Genomic DNA, 16974 nt, shown 5'->3' on the forward strand with positions numbered 1-16974 from the left:
GATGAGAGAGGCAACTATCCGTGTCGAGAGAATGTAAGAGCAAGAAGGTGGTTGATAATGCAAAGGGGAGAAAGGAAAGAAATGAATAGCTAGATGATGACAATAACGGCGGCGTAAGCGCATGAGAGGGATCCAGGATAGAGGAAGAAGAATGAGGACGCGGACTAGTCCTTTTTTTTAACATACAAACAAGATACTCCATCAATTTTTTTATTCCGCATATAAGATTTATCATAAATCAAACTTCATAAAGCTTGATCAAATTTATATGAGAAAATAAATACGATACAAAAGATATATAAGATATCAAAATTAATTACATGCTGCATTTAATGATATTGTGATTTTTGTTGTATTATCTTGGTCAAATTTTATGATGTTTGACTTAAAACCAATTCATATATATATATACACCCGAGTAGGCAGTGGAACAGTACTGGTAGCTTCTCGAGTTGCGACAACCTGTTGTAACCTCTAGCTTGCTTGCCGCCTTGCCTCCTCCTGTAATTTCTTGTCGGTCGATTGATCGATCGACGAGCTAGCTACCTCTGCGTCAAGGCTCACAGAGGGATCGATGGGGTCGGTGAAGGAGGGGAGCTTGAAGAAGTTGTGCAGCCACCACGTGGTGCCGTTCCTCGTCGGGGGAATTCTGCCCATGGTCCTCCTCTTCGTCTTGGCCTCTGACCGTGTGGGCGAGCAGCTGTCCAGCATCTCTGGCAACTGGCTGGGGAACAGGAACAGTGGAACTCCCGGGGCGGCGCCTACACCGCTGGAACATGCGGTAATCAAGAAAGCAATCCCATCGTATATTTATTCATGCATGACTGCTCACCTCCACCTAGTTCTTTTTTCTTTTTCAGTTTGCCCTCTCAAGAGCTAGCATTTGCGTAATTTCATCACGGATGATGAAGGATTTTTTTTTGGCGGTGAATCTTAAGTCAATCCCAAGCTGGTGCTCTTAATCATGTGTGATCAATCCAATGGTTCAAATCTAGATCCAGAATGCGCAACCGCATGGGAGAAATCCAGGATATAGGAAGAAGAAGAAGGACGGGACTGGTCTTATTTGTTTTGAACATACCAAATATAAACTAGATACTCCATTGATTTTTTTACTCCGCATATAAGATTTATCGTAAACCAAACTTCATAAATCTTGACCAAATTTATATAAGAGAATAAATACGATACAAGATATATATGATATCAAAATTAATTACATGATGCATGTGATGATATTGTGATTTATTTATTTATTGTAGTTATCTTGGTCAAATCTTATGATGTTTAACTTAAGGCAAATCTTGTACGGCGACTAAAATGCGGATGGGGTAGGTATATACACAGTCACACATCGTATGCTGAGAACCAATCACAAAGTATCAAGGTTGACAAGGTCTTCCCAAAAAAAAAAAAGATTGACAAGGTTTATTGGGTTTTCCTACTTTTCTAAATGGGCTTTTGTGCTCCTCCCAGTTTTACAGAGTGGTCAGAGGGATTTCCTATTTGGCGCCTGCAGCGCCGGTTTGGCGCAACCTGGGCTCGGCCCAACTTCCACTATTCCTGTTTTCTAAACTCTATATAAAACTGCAAAAAAGCCGCGCACAGTAGGATTCGAACCTGCGTCGCGGGTTTTCAGGTATCGTGGTATAACCAACTCGACCGTTTCACCAGATGTGGTACCACCCATGTTTCCGTCCCTTTATTTGTTCTTCTTTTTTCTTTTTCTTTTCCTTTTGCTTTTTTCTCTATCCTTTTTTACTTTCTTTTTTCGAAATTCGTAATTGTTTTCTTCAAATAGATGAACTTCTTTCTCTAAATCCATGAACTGAATTTTTCGAAACTCGTGAACTTTTTTCAAATTGATGAACCATTTTCAGAATAGGTGAACTTATTTTTTATGAACTTTTTACAATTTTCTGATTTTTTTCTTAAAATTGATGAACTTTTTCTGCAAAATCGATGAACTTATTTTCAAAATTAATGAACTTGTTTCAATTTACATGAACTTGTTTTCAAAATTCATGAACTTTTTTCAATTTAGGTGAACTTTTTCCAAATTCAATGAACATTTTTCAAATTGATGAACTTTTTTTCAAATTCGATGAACTTCTTTTGAATCCCTGAAGTGTTTTTGAATAAATGAACTTTTTCGAGTTGGTGAACTACATTTCGAATATGCGAACTTTTTTTTGCATGCTCATGAACTCCATTTGTAATATGTGAAGATATTTTCAAATAATTGGAAAATATAAACCCTACAGTGTAATGTGCAATAAATAACGTGTCTACATTTCTATTCTTTAAAGATCTTGCGCTGGTAATAAGTAATAGTAGTCAGCTGGTGCAGTGGCTAGCCTCTCTGTGTTTAAGTGCGAGGTCGCGAGATCGAATCGGAGTCGGGAGGTATTTTTGCCGGTCATTTTTTCGCGTTGCTTGTTGCGTGATCGTGGGCCGGCCCATCCAGCGGCTGCTGCAGGCGCTACTTCTCTTGCGGGGCGCTGAAGGCGCGGTATAGGAGCTCCCGCGCACCTCCTTGACCACCTCCTGGTCGTCGCCCTCGACCCCGCCGGCTTCCGCCGCTGCGTCGCCGTGAACCTCACCTCCGCCGCCCGGTTCGTGTCCAAGCAGTACCTCGAGCTCGTCTGGACCAAGCTCGAGCTCCAGCAGCGCGTCCTGGAGCTCGGCTACGGTCATTTTTTCGCGTTGCTTGTTGCGTGATCGTGGGCCGGCCCATCCAGCGGCTGCTGCAGGCGCTACTTCTCTTGCGGGGCGCTGAAGGCGCGGTATAGGAGCTCCCGCGCACCTCCTTGACCACCTCCTGGTCGTCGCCCTCGACCCCGCCGGCTTCCGCCGCTGCGTCGCCGTGAACCTCACCTCCGCCGCCCGGTTCGTGTCCAAGCAGTACCTCGAGCTCGTCTGGACCAAGCTCGAGCTCCAGCAGCGCGTCCTGGAGCTCGGCTACAACTTGCTCTTCACCGTACGTGAGAATGAGATCGAACACCACAGCACCACTACTACAGTACTTGCTAACACCACAAGCAGAACTAATCCATGGTGATTGATATCTATCGCTTGCATGTATGGTAGGACACCGACATGCTCGTGCTCCGGAACCCGTTCCGGCGGATCCCGGTGTACGCGGACATGAGCGTGTCCTCGGACGACTACTCGGCGGCGCGGGCGCACCCGCTGGACAACCCGCTCAACACGGGGCTCTACTACGTGAAGGCGACGAGCCGGGGCGTGCGCATGCTCGAGCACTGGCGGGCGGCGCGGGCGAGGTTCCCCGGCGCGCACGACCAGTCGGTGTTCCACAACATCAAGCGCGAGCTCGTCCAAAAGCTGGGGGTCGCCATCGAGCCCCTCGACACGGTCTACTTCGGCGGGTTCTGCGAGTACCACGACGACCTCGCCCGCGCCTGCACCATGCACGCCGACTGCTGCGTCGGCGTGGACAACAAGGTGCACGACCTCCGGGACATCGCCGCCGACTGGAGGAGGTACAGGGGCATGGCGCCGGTGGAGAGGAAGAAGGCGGCCGGGAATATGACATGGACGGTGCCCGCGCGGTGCCGGAGGTCCGTGAACTGGAGTAAGCCCGTGCACCCCTGATGGCAGCTGCAGCTCGAATGATAACTGATATAAGTACTACAGTTTTTTAATTTGTGTCGTCGAGATTGCCCAGGATTTATGTAGACGTACTGAATAAACTGTTGAGAAAATACGCCTAGTTCTCAAGAGTTTGAGAGAGGAACAGTAGTGCAGTTTCAGAGGGAGACCCGTCGAGATTCTTTCAGAAACCTGTCGCAAATTGCTACTTTGAATGGATTCAGAAGCACCTGCCAAGCAACGCTGCCTCTTGATCGAGCTGCTTTCTTTTTTCAAATAAACGAATGCGAGTATGATTGGATGGAAAATGAGCAGAAAACCTCAACCGGATCCCCCTACATTGTACAGAAAAACCTGCATTCTACATGCATGGGTTTACACAGGCAGTTCAGACACAACAAAAAACAGCAAAAGAGGAGTAACAAGTCATGGGATGTAAGCGAAGACAACAGACAAAATATAGCCAGAGTAAACCTACAAAAATACTGACAGAAAACAATATGATCCTTGTGGTCACCAATCAAATTGTTGGTACACTTGTCGGGCCATTAACGGGATGAGCTTCAGGTCGGTTGATGAAACCACGAAACTAATGGTTCCAAACATGATTCCCAAAAAATAATAACTGCTGAAGGATAATTTGTGAAGAGAAAAGAAATGCTAAATCAGGCAAACAGAAAGTCATTCTCATTGTCACCTCAACGCAGGTACTTGCATAAGTTATTTTGGTATCTAGACAGTCATCAAGAAAGTAGTCTCTGGTCTGGAGGATCATCCACCTCACACTTATCCAAGGTACATATTTAGGGACTTGCAGAAGGAGATGCAGACTGGAGCCCTAGACATTCTTGCTGGCGTACTTGTCAGGTTCATCATCCTTGAAGAGGTCGTCCATGACATCGTCATTCTTGGCGCTTTCAAAGCTGGAACCAGGGGTGCCGAGGGAGAACTCATCACCACTGGTGGAACCTGCAGGAGCACCATGGTTTCCACCAAAGTTGCCGGCAGCAAAGTTGTCGCTGCCAGCAGGAGCAAAGCTGCCTCCAGAGAAGGCATCATTTCCCACAGGGGGGGCATAACCACCGCCGCCGCCGCCACCGTTGCCACCATAACCACCTCCTCCATAGCCACCACCGCCATATCCTCCTCCTCCAAAGCTGCCACCACCACCTCCATAACCAGCACCATTACGGAAGCCAGCAGTCCTCTCAGTGGCAGCACTAACCCGTAGATTGCGTCCATGTAAGTCCTGAAATAAGGAAGAAAGTAAGTTGATGGGCAACATTAGATGCAAAGTTTTGAAACTTATATGAATCATTGCATGTTCTTGAAACTGAAACTCCTACAGTAAATATATCGAGGTGATGAAAACAATTGTAGTAAGCTCACTCACTGATGAATTTGACATCATTCCGTTTTCCTAACAGGCTAGCAGAGCATTAAGAAAGATGATGTGGCAGAATTCACGCTAAAATTTGCTATTATAACATTACATGCTAGAGTTATCCGACTTGAATCGGATTGCAGTGATAACTGATGTACAACACGTATCTTATTCTTTGTTATTCAAGACACAGCCATGACATCCAGGGAAGTACACCGAACTTCCAACCAATCAACAGGAGTTTCACCATCATTAATGTAGAATACACAGTTAAAAAAACAAGTTTAAGAAACATTGTTTTGATGGAGACAATTGGGGTAAGATATAGTTCTAAATAATTTATCCTGGTCTGAAATTTCTCGGCTAAACATAGAGTAATTAGAATAATATTACAAAGCACAGCACCAAGAAAAGCTGATAGAGTTCATCCGGATTATGATTTTACCTTTCCATCCAAGGCCATGATGGCAGATGAAGCCTGTTCTTCTGCTGCATAAGTTATAAAGCCAAAACCTCTAGACCTCCCAGTGTCACGGTCTACGATAATCTTAGCTGGAAAGAACAAAACAAAAAGAAAAACTAAAAACCATTACCAAAACAGCAGCCCAAGATGAGCACAGAGAAAGATTAAGAACTGCATACCATCAATAATTTCTCCATAATGGGAAAAGGCATCTCTCAGACTGCCCTCGTCTGTGTTAAAGGAAAGCCCTGCAACAATTACTCATGGCAGTCAGAGAACAGCATCGCAGGAGAACAACTGATTTTTGAACAGCCCATCAACAGAGGTAGTATAAGCTATAAGGAGGTCGAACCTGCAACGAAAAGCTTCGATGATGACATGCATCTTATCGCCTGGTAGAGAGTCGGGTTCGAGCTGGTGGCTTTCTTGAGCAGGTTGCCAAGTTTATTAACCAAGGCCATGGTCCCAATCTGCAACGGAACAAGATGTGAGACACAGAACAGGTAAGACAGCTGATCGTCCGATGCAATACTATCCAAAGTTCAGAAACATGTGAGTACTTAGCAGCTTACACCTTTCCTAAGCTCTCCGTTTCCTAATCTCTTCGTTTCCTAAACTAAACATGTGCGTAGATATAATGCTAGAGAGGATGAGGAAACAGTGTTAACGGATTTCCGTTTTCCCCTTTCTTAAGCTCTCCGTTTCTCATTTTGTCGTACGGAGGCCTCCCAAATAAGATGAATAATACAAAAAAAAATGCAAAATTGGCTGCTAACGATCAAACCCATTCCCAGTTGCACACCGAGCCAACCCACTGATGCTACACACTTGTCGTTACTCCTCTCGGTGACCTGAATCCTCTCTGTTCGGCGCGAGCAGCCAGACACACGCTAAGCATGGCAAGCACACGCTACGAGTAGAGAAGAACAGAGAGGGAATGAGAAACCCGGGGAGGAGGTCACCTGCTGCCTGCTGCAGTGGAGGGAGACGGCGGCGCGGCGTGGTGCTGCTCCTTGCGGCGGCGAGGGGCAGAGGATCCTGAGGCGGCGGCGCGGGTAGGAGTAAGACCTGGGTGCGTCTCGTCGACCCTTTGCTCCGAGTCTGTGACCTGGGCACCCGTTTTGTGCGTATGCAATTGGGCTGAAAGGGTTTGGGCTTTCGAGTTGAAATTTACTGGGCTGCGTATCTCCCCCCACCTGGTGCCCGCCTTTTTGGGCTTTCAGGTCGAAAGTTAGAGAGCTTTGAACATCGAAATGAAAATTCTGAACTCTGAACTGTTCGAGAAAAGGAAATATGAGCTCTGAACAAATCGCCGTTAAGGTCTAATAAGATCGGTGTAAGAACAAAGAAGCATAGTTCCACCCATGGAAAGCAGTGCTATCGTTAAGGTCTAATAAGATCGGTGTAAGAATAGACAAGCAAGTTATTGTACTACTCCGTATCAAAATATAAGATATTATTTTAGGCTAGTTCATATTTTAATGCGGAGGTAATAGATGTTGATATTTTTAAAATAAATATGGTCAAACTTTATGAAGTTTGACTGTAGACAATTCTTTTATATGTAGAGTAAAAGGAGCCGGAGGGAGTACATGCCATCTGTGCCAACTTCCAACGAGCGAAAAATGTCAAGTGGAAGAAACCGTTATATGGGCCTATCAAGTGTTTGATGCTCTTATCATGAGAACATGGTACTTGCTTGGCACCGTCGTGTGCGACAATCCCTTATGTTGCTAATGTAGCAAATTCCATGGCTATAATTCCATGCAGATTGAGGCTGATGGATTAGAGCCTATCAACTCGCTTGTGCAGGTCGAGAAATATTTGGGGATGAGCCGCCAATGATTTATGCGGAATGCTTTGTGATGGCAGGCATGATTGGAAATGTTGAATTTCTTCACCGTGGAAGGGAGGCCAGCGAAGTTGCTCATAGTATAGCTAAATTTTATCATGATCAGATCATAATGTATCTTGTAATTGGGTCGATGAACCCCTTGATTTTCTTGTTTGTGCCTTGCTGAATGATGTAACCATTTTTTTCAAACCAATAAAATGGTCATGGTGGCATTCCCTGAAAAAACAAGCATAGTTTTTTTTTTGTGAATCAAAATAAGCATAGCTCTTTCGCGCAAAAAAGATTTGAAAGAAATGTGTAGTTCTGTTTTTCCGAATACGAGTTTAAGTTGGTTTGTTGCACAAACAGCAGGAGCAGGTTTTTTCTCCAGTTCGATGGGCATGCAATGAAAAAAATGGCAGAGTTCAGTCCCGTTCGCCTGCACCTGAACTTGCAAGCATGGCCTGGAGTAGTTCGTATAGCAAAGTCAATGTAACCACCTAATTTGACCTACTGTCTACAGATGTGTCTTGGTCTAATTTCCAACACAACTAGTACTCCCTTCGTTTTTATTTACTCTCCATACTGGAGTTGACTGAAGTCAAACTTCGTAAAGTTTGACCAAGTTTGTAGAAAACAATATAGACATTTATCATAATAAATCTATATGATGTGAAAGTATATTCAATAATAAATCTAATGTTATTGATTTATTATTGTATATTTTAATATATTTTTTATAAATTTGGCAAAGTTTGTAAAGCTTGGCTTTGATTAAATCTAATATGCGAACTAAATAAAAACGGAGGGAGTACTAGTCGCTGGCATGCCAAAGAACTGCGCCACGTGCAGACGAGTGGCTGGTGCCAACGGAGGCAGGGCTCCGTTTCTCCAGCTGCGTCGTCGGTGCGCCGTGCACGCGACACGACGACCAACACGTGCGCGCGTCGCTCTGGCAGAGTTCCAACAGCATGCCAGTACGAGCGGCGATACTGCTGACGCTAGGTAGGAAGGCGCTGGTGACGGCCGGCCGGAGTTCGCCATGATTTGTTCCCGTGAATACCTCCCGGCCCACAGCCATGCGTTGCACCGCGCACGTCGAGGTCTCGGCATTCAATTGGCGACAGTGTCTGTCGACCGGCTGCTGCTTTGCTCGCGGAAGTTTCTACTCCCCCTCTGGACGTGTGCACTGTGGCAGCGATGGAGCCATGCAATGTGGTACACGATGGCGAACTCGTCCAAGCAATAGGACCGGCCCCATTCATGTGTCGCATCCATAATTAAGCTCAGAAGGTAATATTATCGAAAGTCATAGGACTTGCGCTCGCCGTTCAGTTTGGTGCTAAAACTTTAGAAATACGGATTTTTGTTCTTCAACTTGCGTTTCCGTGCAAATATAGTCACTTCGTTCATATTCAGACGTGTCCCGTGCTTACATGGCGTGCCAACGTGGCTATGGCCCGCTGTAAGAGACTAGAACTGCTCAGTGCGACATGCGCATTTTTTTTGCATAATCACCCCTCTGTACTTAATTAAACAGAAGCCCCTCAATAACATGTGTGGGTTCCACTTGTCAGCATGGGTGGTGTGAGAAATGAAAATAAAAAGAAGGCATAACATGTGTGGGTTCCACTTGTCAGCATGGGTGGTGTGAGAAATGAAAATAAAAAGAAGGCATTGGGGTACTCGAACAGCCGACCTCATATACAACCTCATATACAACGCACGCTGTAGCCAACCACTACACCAACTACATACAGTGACTATTTAGAGATACACTTGATTTTATATTGTACGTAGTTCTTTTTCTAGATTCCTCTTTTCTATTTACTTTTTGGAAAATCTTGCCTTTTTGCCAAAAAATTCAAATGAAAAAAAAAGCATCAAAATATATAATGATTAATCCATAAAGTACAAAACTTTTCCATGAGCAAATTTTTTTATTCGATTCCCTTTTTTCGGAAGGGGCTGGAAAATCCGTGTTTCAAAATATCTCAAAAATTCCAGTTTTTTCACCTACATTTTTGAATTCAATTTTTTTTAATGTCTAAGTTTATTTAGTCTGACAAACAATTTAAAAAAGTTATCATAAATTCAGTCTGGGAGAAAAAAAAGGAATACGAGTAGTTATCATGACAAAAATATAAAATTCAATGTTTCTCTAAATAGGCAGTGATAGGTATTTTGTGTTGTGGTTAGCTCGTGCACTGACACGCTCGATGTTTTTTAACACCGTACAGATGCAAGCGTTCATATACACACGCATACACTTACCCCTATGAATGCACACACGCACACCCTACACTATGAGCACCTCCGAAGGACTGAGCCGGCATATCATCTTTAAATTTATGAAGTCACCGTAGGCACCTCGTCATCAACGGGAACGTCTCCTCCCACTAAATGCGCATCGCTGAAAATCCTTAAAATAAATTCATGAATAAATACAAGCATCAGGACTTGAACCCTGGTGGGCTAGGGATACCACAGTCCCTCTAACCATCCAACCACAGGTTGGTTCGGGACACGCTTGATGTTGAGAGATCGATTTCGTCGTTCCCCTTTTTTTTGCCAAATTATCCATCCGCCCAAACATCAATTTGACACACTGACCACTGGGCCCTGCGTAGATTAGCCTAATTAACCGTTTAGCCTAACCCATTGTTAGTATCCCATTGACTAGTGGCCCTACCCCTAAATTACCCATTAGACGTATGGGCCTATTTAACGGCCTTTTGCGTGTCGTTAAATAAAGTTTAGCCCTAGATGTTCAACGTGAATCGGTGGTGGTGTGGGTTGTACGGTATCTGTTTTAGTAACAGGTCGTGGGTTTGAACCTCACTGTCCCATATTTTTCACTATATTTGAGGCCTTTTGTGCACAATTAAATAAATTGTAAGGTGGTTTTCTACAAAAAATATCCGGCGTGCTAGAGTCACCCAACGCCGTGTGTAGTCTAGCCATTGACAGGCGGGCCTCCGCCAGGCTGGCGCGCCATGTGAGCAGGCCATACGGCTAGATACGAGAGGAAACACCGTATTTGCATGAGAACGCAAGTTGAATGACCACAAATCCGTTCCTCCTGTCCGTGGCGGCTGGAACCCTAGCCGCTGTCAGGAGACCCAATCTTCCAGCGCCGTCCTCCGGCGGCTCCCCTCCGTCGGCGACCTCGATCGTCGGTGGTGAGGGGGGTCGCCGGATCCACGCGTGTGGATCGTTTTTACCTCTTCGTAGTTGAGATTTTTAGGTTGTTCATCGTCTTTGTTTCGGCGGCGACGATGACAGCGCTGAATAAAGATTCTTCGGATCCTTTCTTGACAAGGTCATCGGTCCTATGGTTGGGGATGGATTTGGAAACCAGTCTGTTCAAGCAAGGATGGCGTGGCGGCGGCGGCATCCTCGTGGTGGACCTGTGTCCTCGGGCTCCGCCGTTGCGACGACGTTTGCTTCAGCGTCGGCGCGGAGCTTTGTAGGTAGTCCAGGAGCGGATGCAGATTGTGGTCTGCATCGACGACATCTGAAAGACGGAACATGTGCTGGGTTCATGGTTCGTGGATGGCAGGTATGGTTTCCTTCTGCGACGTATTAGTCGCGGTGAGGTGTCATATCTGGAGTTCGATGGCGTGTCCGGGGTGTTGCCCCGATCTGATTCGTTCAACGGTAAGGGCTTCACTTTTGGTGAGCCACCTTGGAGGCCCGCAAAGCTGCATATCAGTGATGGAGCCGCGTCGAGCTCGGGTGAGGAGGTGATCCATCATGCTTTTCTTCGGTGGCTGCTGTCGTGGTGCCGGAGGCAGGTGATGGGCGTTGGTGTCAAGCTCAGAGATGTTCTTCTATCTTTTCAGTTTTGTCATGTCGGTCCTTACGTAACTTGTACTTTAATCTTTATGATATGAATGAGACACGTATTACCATGCAAAAGAAATCCGTATTTTTTAAGTTTTAGCACCAAACTGAACATTAGACGCAAGTTATATCACTTCGGATGATATTACCTCTAAGCTCAGCTCCGAGAGTTGTGAGACTTGGCCATGACCATGCGCGCGCCTTGATCTGTCAGTTTGATTACGGGCAGCCATGTCCATGTGGATGGCATCGGACCTGGCTACGACCTTGCGTTTGATTAGTTAATCACTCCGTCAACGAGCCACCCGTGATGCATAACATGCATAGAATGATAGTCGAATAAAATAAATGGGCCAGGAAATGGTGGTGGTACAGTGAGGGTGGAGAGGGCACGAACTGGCACGGCCATCTATCATCGATCGGAGGCCAATCAGCGTCAAGAAAAGTCAGGCTTGCTGGTAGTGGTGCTATAGCAGAGCTCTCGCAAGCTGCCTCGGCGTTGATTCCATCTGCCCCGACATCGGCATGGCGGTGAGCTCCAAGAACACCCAGCACTCGCCCGCGGTCACCTTCCTCCTCGGGGCCATCTCGGCCACCGCGGTGCTCGTCTTCTTCTTCACCGCCACCGCGGGTCCCGCGTGGCCCACGGCGGCGACGGAGCTCACTCCTCGGGGCAGCCAGGAGGTGGCTCGGTCGGCTTCTGCACCGGCGCCCAAGGCCTCTTCTACCACCAATGCGGTACGGTCTATTTGCTCTTCCATCGGCCGTTGCTATCTAGAGTAGCCAGACCCCAACGGTTTCGTTGGCGCAGACGGGCGGCGACGACGCGTTCGCGCGGATGCTGCGGCGGGCGGCGATGGAGGACCGGACGGTGATCATGACGTCGGTGAACGAGGCGTGGGCGGCGGAGGGGTCGCTGCTGGACTCGTTCCTCGAGAGCTTCCGCGTGGGGCTCAACATCTCGCACCTGGTGAAGCACATCGTGGTGGTGGCCATGGACGAGGGCGCGCTCCGCCGGTGCCGCGCCGTGCACCCGCACTGCCACCTGCTGCTCCCGGACGTCGACGGCCTCGACCTCTCCGGCGCCAAGAGCTACATGACCAAGGACTACCTCGACCTCGTCTGGAGCAAGCTCCGGCTCCAGCACCGCGTCCTCCTCCTCGGCTACAACCTACTCTTCACGGCACGTCGTCGCCATTGCCATTATTTGTTTTTTCAATCCTTTCTTTCCTTCTTTCGGGACGTCGATCGACGTGCTCTCTTGATCTCCGTTAGAAATAATCGTGCTGACATCTCTCCACGGACCGAGGCGTTGACGAGGTGCGTGGGTGCAGGACGTGGACGTGGCGTGGTTCCGGGACCCGCGGGTGCACATCACGGCGGCGGCAGACATCACGACGTCGAGCGACTTCTACTTCGGCGACCCGGACGACCTGGGCAACTACCCAAACACGGGCTTCATCTACTTCAAGGCCACGGCCCGGAACGCGCGCGCCATGGCCTACTGGCACGCCGCCAGGGCGCGCTTCCCGGAGAACCACGACCAGTTCGTCTTCAACGAGATCAAGCGGGAGCTGGCGGCGGCGCCCATCGGCGTTCGGATCAGGTTCGTCGACAGCAAGCACGTCAGCGGCTTCTGCCAGCTCGGGCGCGACCTCAACCGGATCGCCACCGTGCACATGACCTGCTGCATCGGCCTGGAGAACAAGCTGCACGACCTCCGGCGCGTCGTGGAGGACTGGAGGCGCTACGTGTCGCGCCCGGAGTGGGAGCGCCGGGCCGGCAAGATCGGCTGGAGGTTCCAAGGAGGCAAGTGCATACATTGATTGCTTCATTTGTTCATTGATGGGACCGATCGGAATTGTTCATTGAGAGAAACCGATGGTGCATGGAAAAGATTGCGAGCGACCTTCCGGCCTGTCGTTGCTGTGTTTCGCCATTCTGTTCATAATATTTCAGAAATTATTTAGCACACGCACACATGATATATTTCTCGAAAAGAGTACACACATGTTATGCTTTTTTGAGGGAGAGTAAATGACACTGGCGGTCTTAGAATTTGCGCTGCGGGTGCACTTTAGTCACACTACTTGCAAAACGGAAAAACCCGTCACAGAACTTGTGTTGCGGGTGCATTTAAATCACAGAGGCGAGTTGAACCGGTCGGACGCCCGGTTCTCTGTTTTGCGGTCACGCGCAGCGCACGTGACGCCTCTGGGCTGCATCGTTTTCTTGCACAAAGACCTCTGGATCCTCAGCTAATGTTGCATAGCCCCCTCTCCTCTGTTCTCTGTCTGTTCGTGTTCTTTGCCGATGGGAGAAGAGACAGGCGGCGCTGCTGGCGCGTCGAGCTCGTCGACGGCAAGTCAGCCATCGCCGACGATGGTGAATCCGACGATGGAGTCCCTAGAGCAGAGAGGCAGATGCAGTGCGGTGCAGGCAGCCGACCTCGTCTTTGTAGAGCCGCATGCAGTCCTGCCCAGGGTGGTGGGTTGTTGTGTTGGTGGTCGAGGAGGACGCGTGTAGTGGTTGGGTCAGTGTCGGCGGCTTGGAGGAGGAGGCATGCGGCGGCAGGTGCGGATGGGATGCGACCGACTTACATGCGTGAAGGTGTAGGCGGCCTCGTAGGGGACGATGGAGAGGACACGCGTGCTGCCATAGAGCGTGGCGACCAATGGCGGGCAGGCGCAGGTGGGGCACCAAGGCTCTGGTGTACTGGGGGAGATGGCGACGAGCGAGAGGTGCTCGATAAAAAGCTGAAGCCTCTGACCTGAGTTCTGTATGGAATATGTAAGTTGCAAACTTGCAATGGTACACCATCGATGTCAGTAGTGGCTGGCAGCTAATACAAATTGAATATGCTTGCTCGAGTTCATGATCTTCTTGGAAGGACGTGCTATTGTGCCGTGCTGCTGTGCCGTGCTACTGTGTGCCACCGCTGGCGCCATCCGTGCACGCGAAGGAGAAGAAGGTGCCAGGAATCGAAGAGGCTCAAGTCGGACGCTGCCACCCCCACCTTGCCATGGCGTGAGGGTGCGTTCGAGACACCCGGTGAGGCATGCTGTCGTCTGCAGCAGCGCCTAGTCCTCGCGTACCTGATTCTCGATGTGAGCTGCATGTGAGGCAGCCTTTTCTCGGCACGCCATACGCGAGCCGGCAGGTAGGACGATGGTTGCTGCCGCTGCTGGTTATGGCGGCACGCAGCACCGACCGGCAGCGACTAGGTGCACAAGCCACTGCAGCGGGGATGGGATGGCTCACAGCACCGTGAAAGGGAACCGAGGCGTGGAGCTGGGCGGCTGGCTTGGCTCAGGGCGGTGCGGGAGATCGCGGTGGCCGAGCTCGTGTGCGTCATGGCAGCGGTGCCCAGAGCTCGGTTGCTGGAGGCTGGAGCAGCATGGCAGAGCAACAACGCGTAGCTGCAGGGCAGCGGCAACTGTTCGTAGCTGCAGGAGAGCTGGACGCGCGGCTGTGTTCAAGGCGACTGACGATGGGCGCAGTGACATGTGGTGCGCCCTTCGGTTACTCGGTGGACGCGTGGGAAAATAGGAAGAGGTGCTCCTGCTAGCCACGGCGGCTCTGCCACCCTCCGTCATCTCCTCGGTGATCATCATCATCTAGCGGTTTTGCAATATGACCCTCCAACTAAATCAGTACGGACTTTTCAGTAAAAATACAATTCCTCGGAGGTGTCACGTGCCCTGCGCATGACCGCAAAACAGAGAAAACTGGGCGTCCGACCGGTTCAGCTCACCCTGTGACTTAAATGCACCCGCAACGCAAGTTTTATGACAGGTTTTTCCGGTTTGAAAGTAGTGTGACTTAAGTGCACCCGCAGCGCAAGTTCTAAGACCGTCAGTGTCATTTACTCTATTGCTATGCTCCGGTGGATTGTATGGTGTTAAACTGCAATTTTGTTGTTGTCGAGCATTTAGACCATCTCAAGCCGAATTCTTAAAAGGGCTTAATAACTCTCTTTCTTTTTCCGAGAAAACTTTCAATCTATTTATCTTCGATCATGACCAGCCGCGGCGGCAGGATTCCTAAACGCCCCAGGCCACCTTCGTACACTGTAGCTGCAGTGTCACACTGTAGCTACACTGGTGCTATAGGCAACGAAGGAACCAGCCTCCACGCCCCAGGCAGCCGCCCGGGCTGCCTGGGGCTGTCTCCGCCACTGATCATGGCAATACAACAAACACCATAAATAATACCCAGATCCTAGACCACCTAGTAACGACTATAAATATTGAAGCGAGCCGAAGACGCGCTTCAAAAGGTTATTCTTTATGACATCTAAATCGGACCTAGTCTAACTCTCAACCGGTTTGACTACTCAAAAATATTAGGAGTCACGTCCGCCGCCTGTCAAATTTGAGCGGCCGAAGGGAGTTCATAGCGAAAAAAATTCTACTCCTCGCACAACCGCCTCTCTTCCCGATCCGGCCCTATCCACGTTAGCGTCGGCCTCCTTGCCTTCGCTAGACACAACGCAATCCCCCCAACCCCTGTATGATTCGGAGGCCGCCGCCGCCCCCACCATTTGAATACATACTATTCCCTCGGTAAAAAAAATATAAGAGCGTTTACATAACTACTAAACACTCTTATATTTCTTTACAGAAAGAGTACTATGCACCAATGGATTTTATGATGTTAAACTGTAATTTTGTTGCTATCAAGCAGTTAGAGCATCGAAACCCTCGAACGGGTTTAACTCATCAAAGGGTTCTTTTCGGGACTTAAAATCGGACCTAGCCCAACCCTCAACCATTTTAGCTGCTCAAAAATATTCGACGCCGATAAATGCCACACGTGTGGGCGTTAGGGAGTCCGCCCACACATTTTGTGTGATGTATAAGAGGAACAAATACCCACACATCTCTTTTTCCCTCCCGATCCCTCTCACACGCGTGTGTGTGGGCGAAGTTGATAACGCCCACACGCACGTATGTCAGGCCTCGTACCTCCTGGTCCCGCACGCCACGCGTGACAGTTACCACGCGCCCGCAGTTGCCATGGTTCAGACCCTCGTCCATGTTCGTTTAACTGCAGTTGCCATGTCGGACAACTGCAGTTGCCATGGTTGCTCAACTGCAGTTGTCATGTATGGTCTGGTCTAATGTAGTTGCCATGATTTCAAAACTTTATGAGTTGCCACATACTAACACTAGGCAGTTGAGAGAGTTGCCATTGCTCACAAGCATATGCTAGGGCAGTTGCCATGTAAAAGGAAGAGTTGTCATCTGCTTACGTGCGCGTTAGGGCAGTTGCCATGTACGTGCACGTTAGGGCAGTTGCCATGTACCATGCAAAAACATATGGCAACTCGGTAAAAGAGAGTTGTCATCTGCTTACGTGCACACTAGACAGTTGCCGTGTACCTGCAAAACACATGGCAACTCGGGTAAAAAAAAAAGAGTTGCCACCTTCTTATAAAGCACACTAGAGGCAGTTGCCATGTGCAGTGCAAAACACATGGCAACTAGCAGCTTGGGTGTGGGGAGAGAAGACAGGCGTGTGGGCGAGGTGGCAAATGCCCACACACTAGCTCTTGTGCGTGCGTGTAAAATGGCGTGTGGACGAACTGCATCTCACCCACATACCAGCCCCTCCCATGTGATGAAACGACCGTGTGAGCAACCGAGTGAACACCCACACACCAGGCCAGTCCTACGTGGCACTAGAAACATGTCAAGATTCATGCGCTTACGAACGGACGCGGATCCACGCGTGTGAGCGAGATGCAAACGTCCACACGTGTGAGCGTTAACATTTCCGAAAATATTTGGAGTCACGTCGGTTGCCTCTCAAATTTGAGTGGTTGAAGGGAAT

At 48.8% G+C, this 16974-nt stretch overlaps 3 protein-coding genes across 3 annotated transcripts; 2 read left to right on the top strand and 1 right to left on the bottom strand.

Annotated features, from left to right (window-relative positions):
* The first annotated feature begins 574 nt into the window (after positions 1-574).
* Positions 575-3719, top strand: LOC119279881 (uncharacterized protein At1g28695-like). The gene is made up of 4 exons (XM_037560961.1): positions 575-804; positions 2508-2692; positions 2793-2980; positions 3091-3719. Exons 1-4 carry the CDS (start codon positions 575-577, stop codon positions 3613-3615), a joined length of 1128 nt encoding a protein of 375 aa, XP_037416858.1. The 3' UTR covers positions 3616-3719.
* A 532-nt stretch (positions 3720-4251) lies between these two features.
* LOC119278170 (glycine-rich RNA-binding protein 2, mitochondrial-like) lies at positions 4252-6553 on the bottom strand. Its single transcript, XM_037559523.1, has 5 exons — positions 6422-6553; positions 5812-5929; positions 5639-5707; positions 5442-5548; positions 4252-4861 (listed from the first exon to the last, which is right to left on the bottom strand). The coding sequence occupies exons 2-5, from the start codon at positions 5918-5920 to the stop codon at positions 4451-4453; spliced, it is 696 nt and encodes a 231-aa protein (XP_037415420.1). The 5' UTR covers positions 5921-5929; positions 6422-6553; the 3' UTR covers positions 4252-4450.
* Positions 6554-11551: 4998 nt separating this feature from the next.
* Positions 11552-13130, top strand: LOC119281990 (uncharacterized protein At4g15970-like). Its single transcript, XM_037562370.1, has 3 exons — positions 11552-11877; positions 11951-12322; positions 12474-13130. The coding sequence occupies exons 1-3, from the start codon at positions 11665-11667 to the stop codon at positions 12963-12965; spliced, it is 1077 nt and encodes a 358-aa protein (XP_037418267.1). The 5' UTR covers positions 11552-11664; the 3' UTR covers positions 12966-13130.
* Positions 13131-16974: the final 3844 nt, after the last annotated feature.

Source organism: Triticum dicoccoides, chromosome 3B, assembly GCF_002162155.2.
Source record: "Triticum dicoccoides isolate Atlit2015 ecotype Zavitan chromosome 3B, WEW_v2.0, whole genome shotgun sequence".
Lineage (NCBI taxonomy): Eukaryota > Viridiplantae > Streptophyta > Magnoliopsida > Poales > Poaceae > Triticum > Triticum dicoccoides.

Excerpts from the sequence above, each read along its gene's own strand:
- LOC119279881 (XM_037560961.1), top strand. The coding sequence starts at position 575 with ATGGGGTCGGTGAAGGAGGGGAGCTTGAAGAAGTTGTGCAGCCACCAC. Across the intron at positions 805-2,507 it reads ATCAAGAAAGCAATCCCATC|GCGCGGTATAGGAGCTCCCG; the intron begins GTATATTTATTC and ends GGGGCGCTGAAG. Across the intron at positions 2,981-3,090 it reads GCTACAACTTGCTCTTCACC|GACACCGACATGCTCGTGCT; the intron begins GTACGTGAGAAT and ends CATGTATGGTAG.
- LOC119278170 (XM_037559523.1), bottom strand. The coding sequence starts at position 5,920 with ATGGCCTTGGTTAATAAACTTGGCAACCTGCTCAAGAAAGCCACCAGC. Across the intron at positions 5,549-5,638 it reads TTATGGAGAAATTATTGATG|CTAAGATTATCGTAGACCGT; the intron begins GTATGCAGTTCT and ends TGTTCTTTCCAG. Across the intron at positions 4,862-5,441 it reads TCATGGCCTTGGATGGAAAG|GACTTACATGGACGCAATCT; the intron begins GTAAAATCATAA and ends TCCTTATTTCAG.
- LOC119281990 (XM_037562370.1), top strand. The coding sequence starts at position 11,665 with ATGGCGGTGAGCTCCAAGAACACCCAGCACTCGCCCGCGGTCACCTTC. Across the intron at positions 11,878-11,950 it reads CCTCTTCTACCACCAATGCG|ACGGGCGGCGACGACGCGTT; the intron begins GTACGGTCTATT and ends TCGTTGGCGCAG. Across the intron at positions 12,323-12,473 it reads GCTACAACCTACTCTTCACG|GACGTGGACGTGGCGTGGTT; the intron begins GCACGTCGTCGC and ends GCGTGGGTGCAG.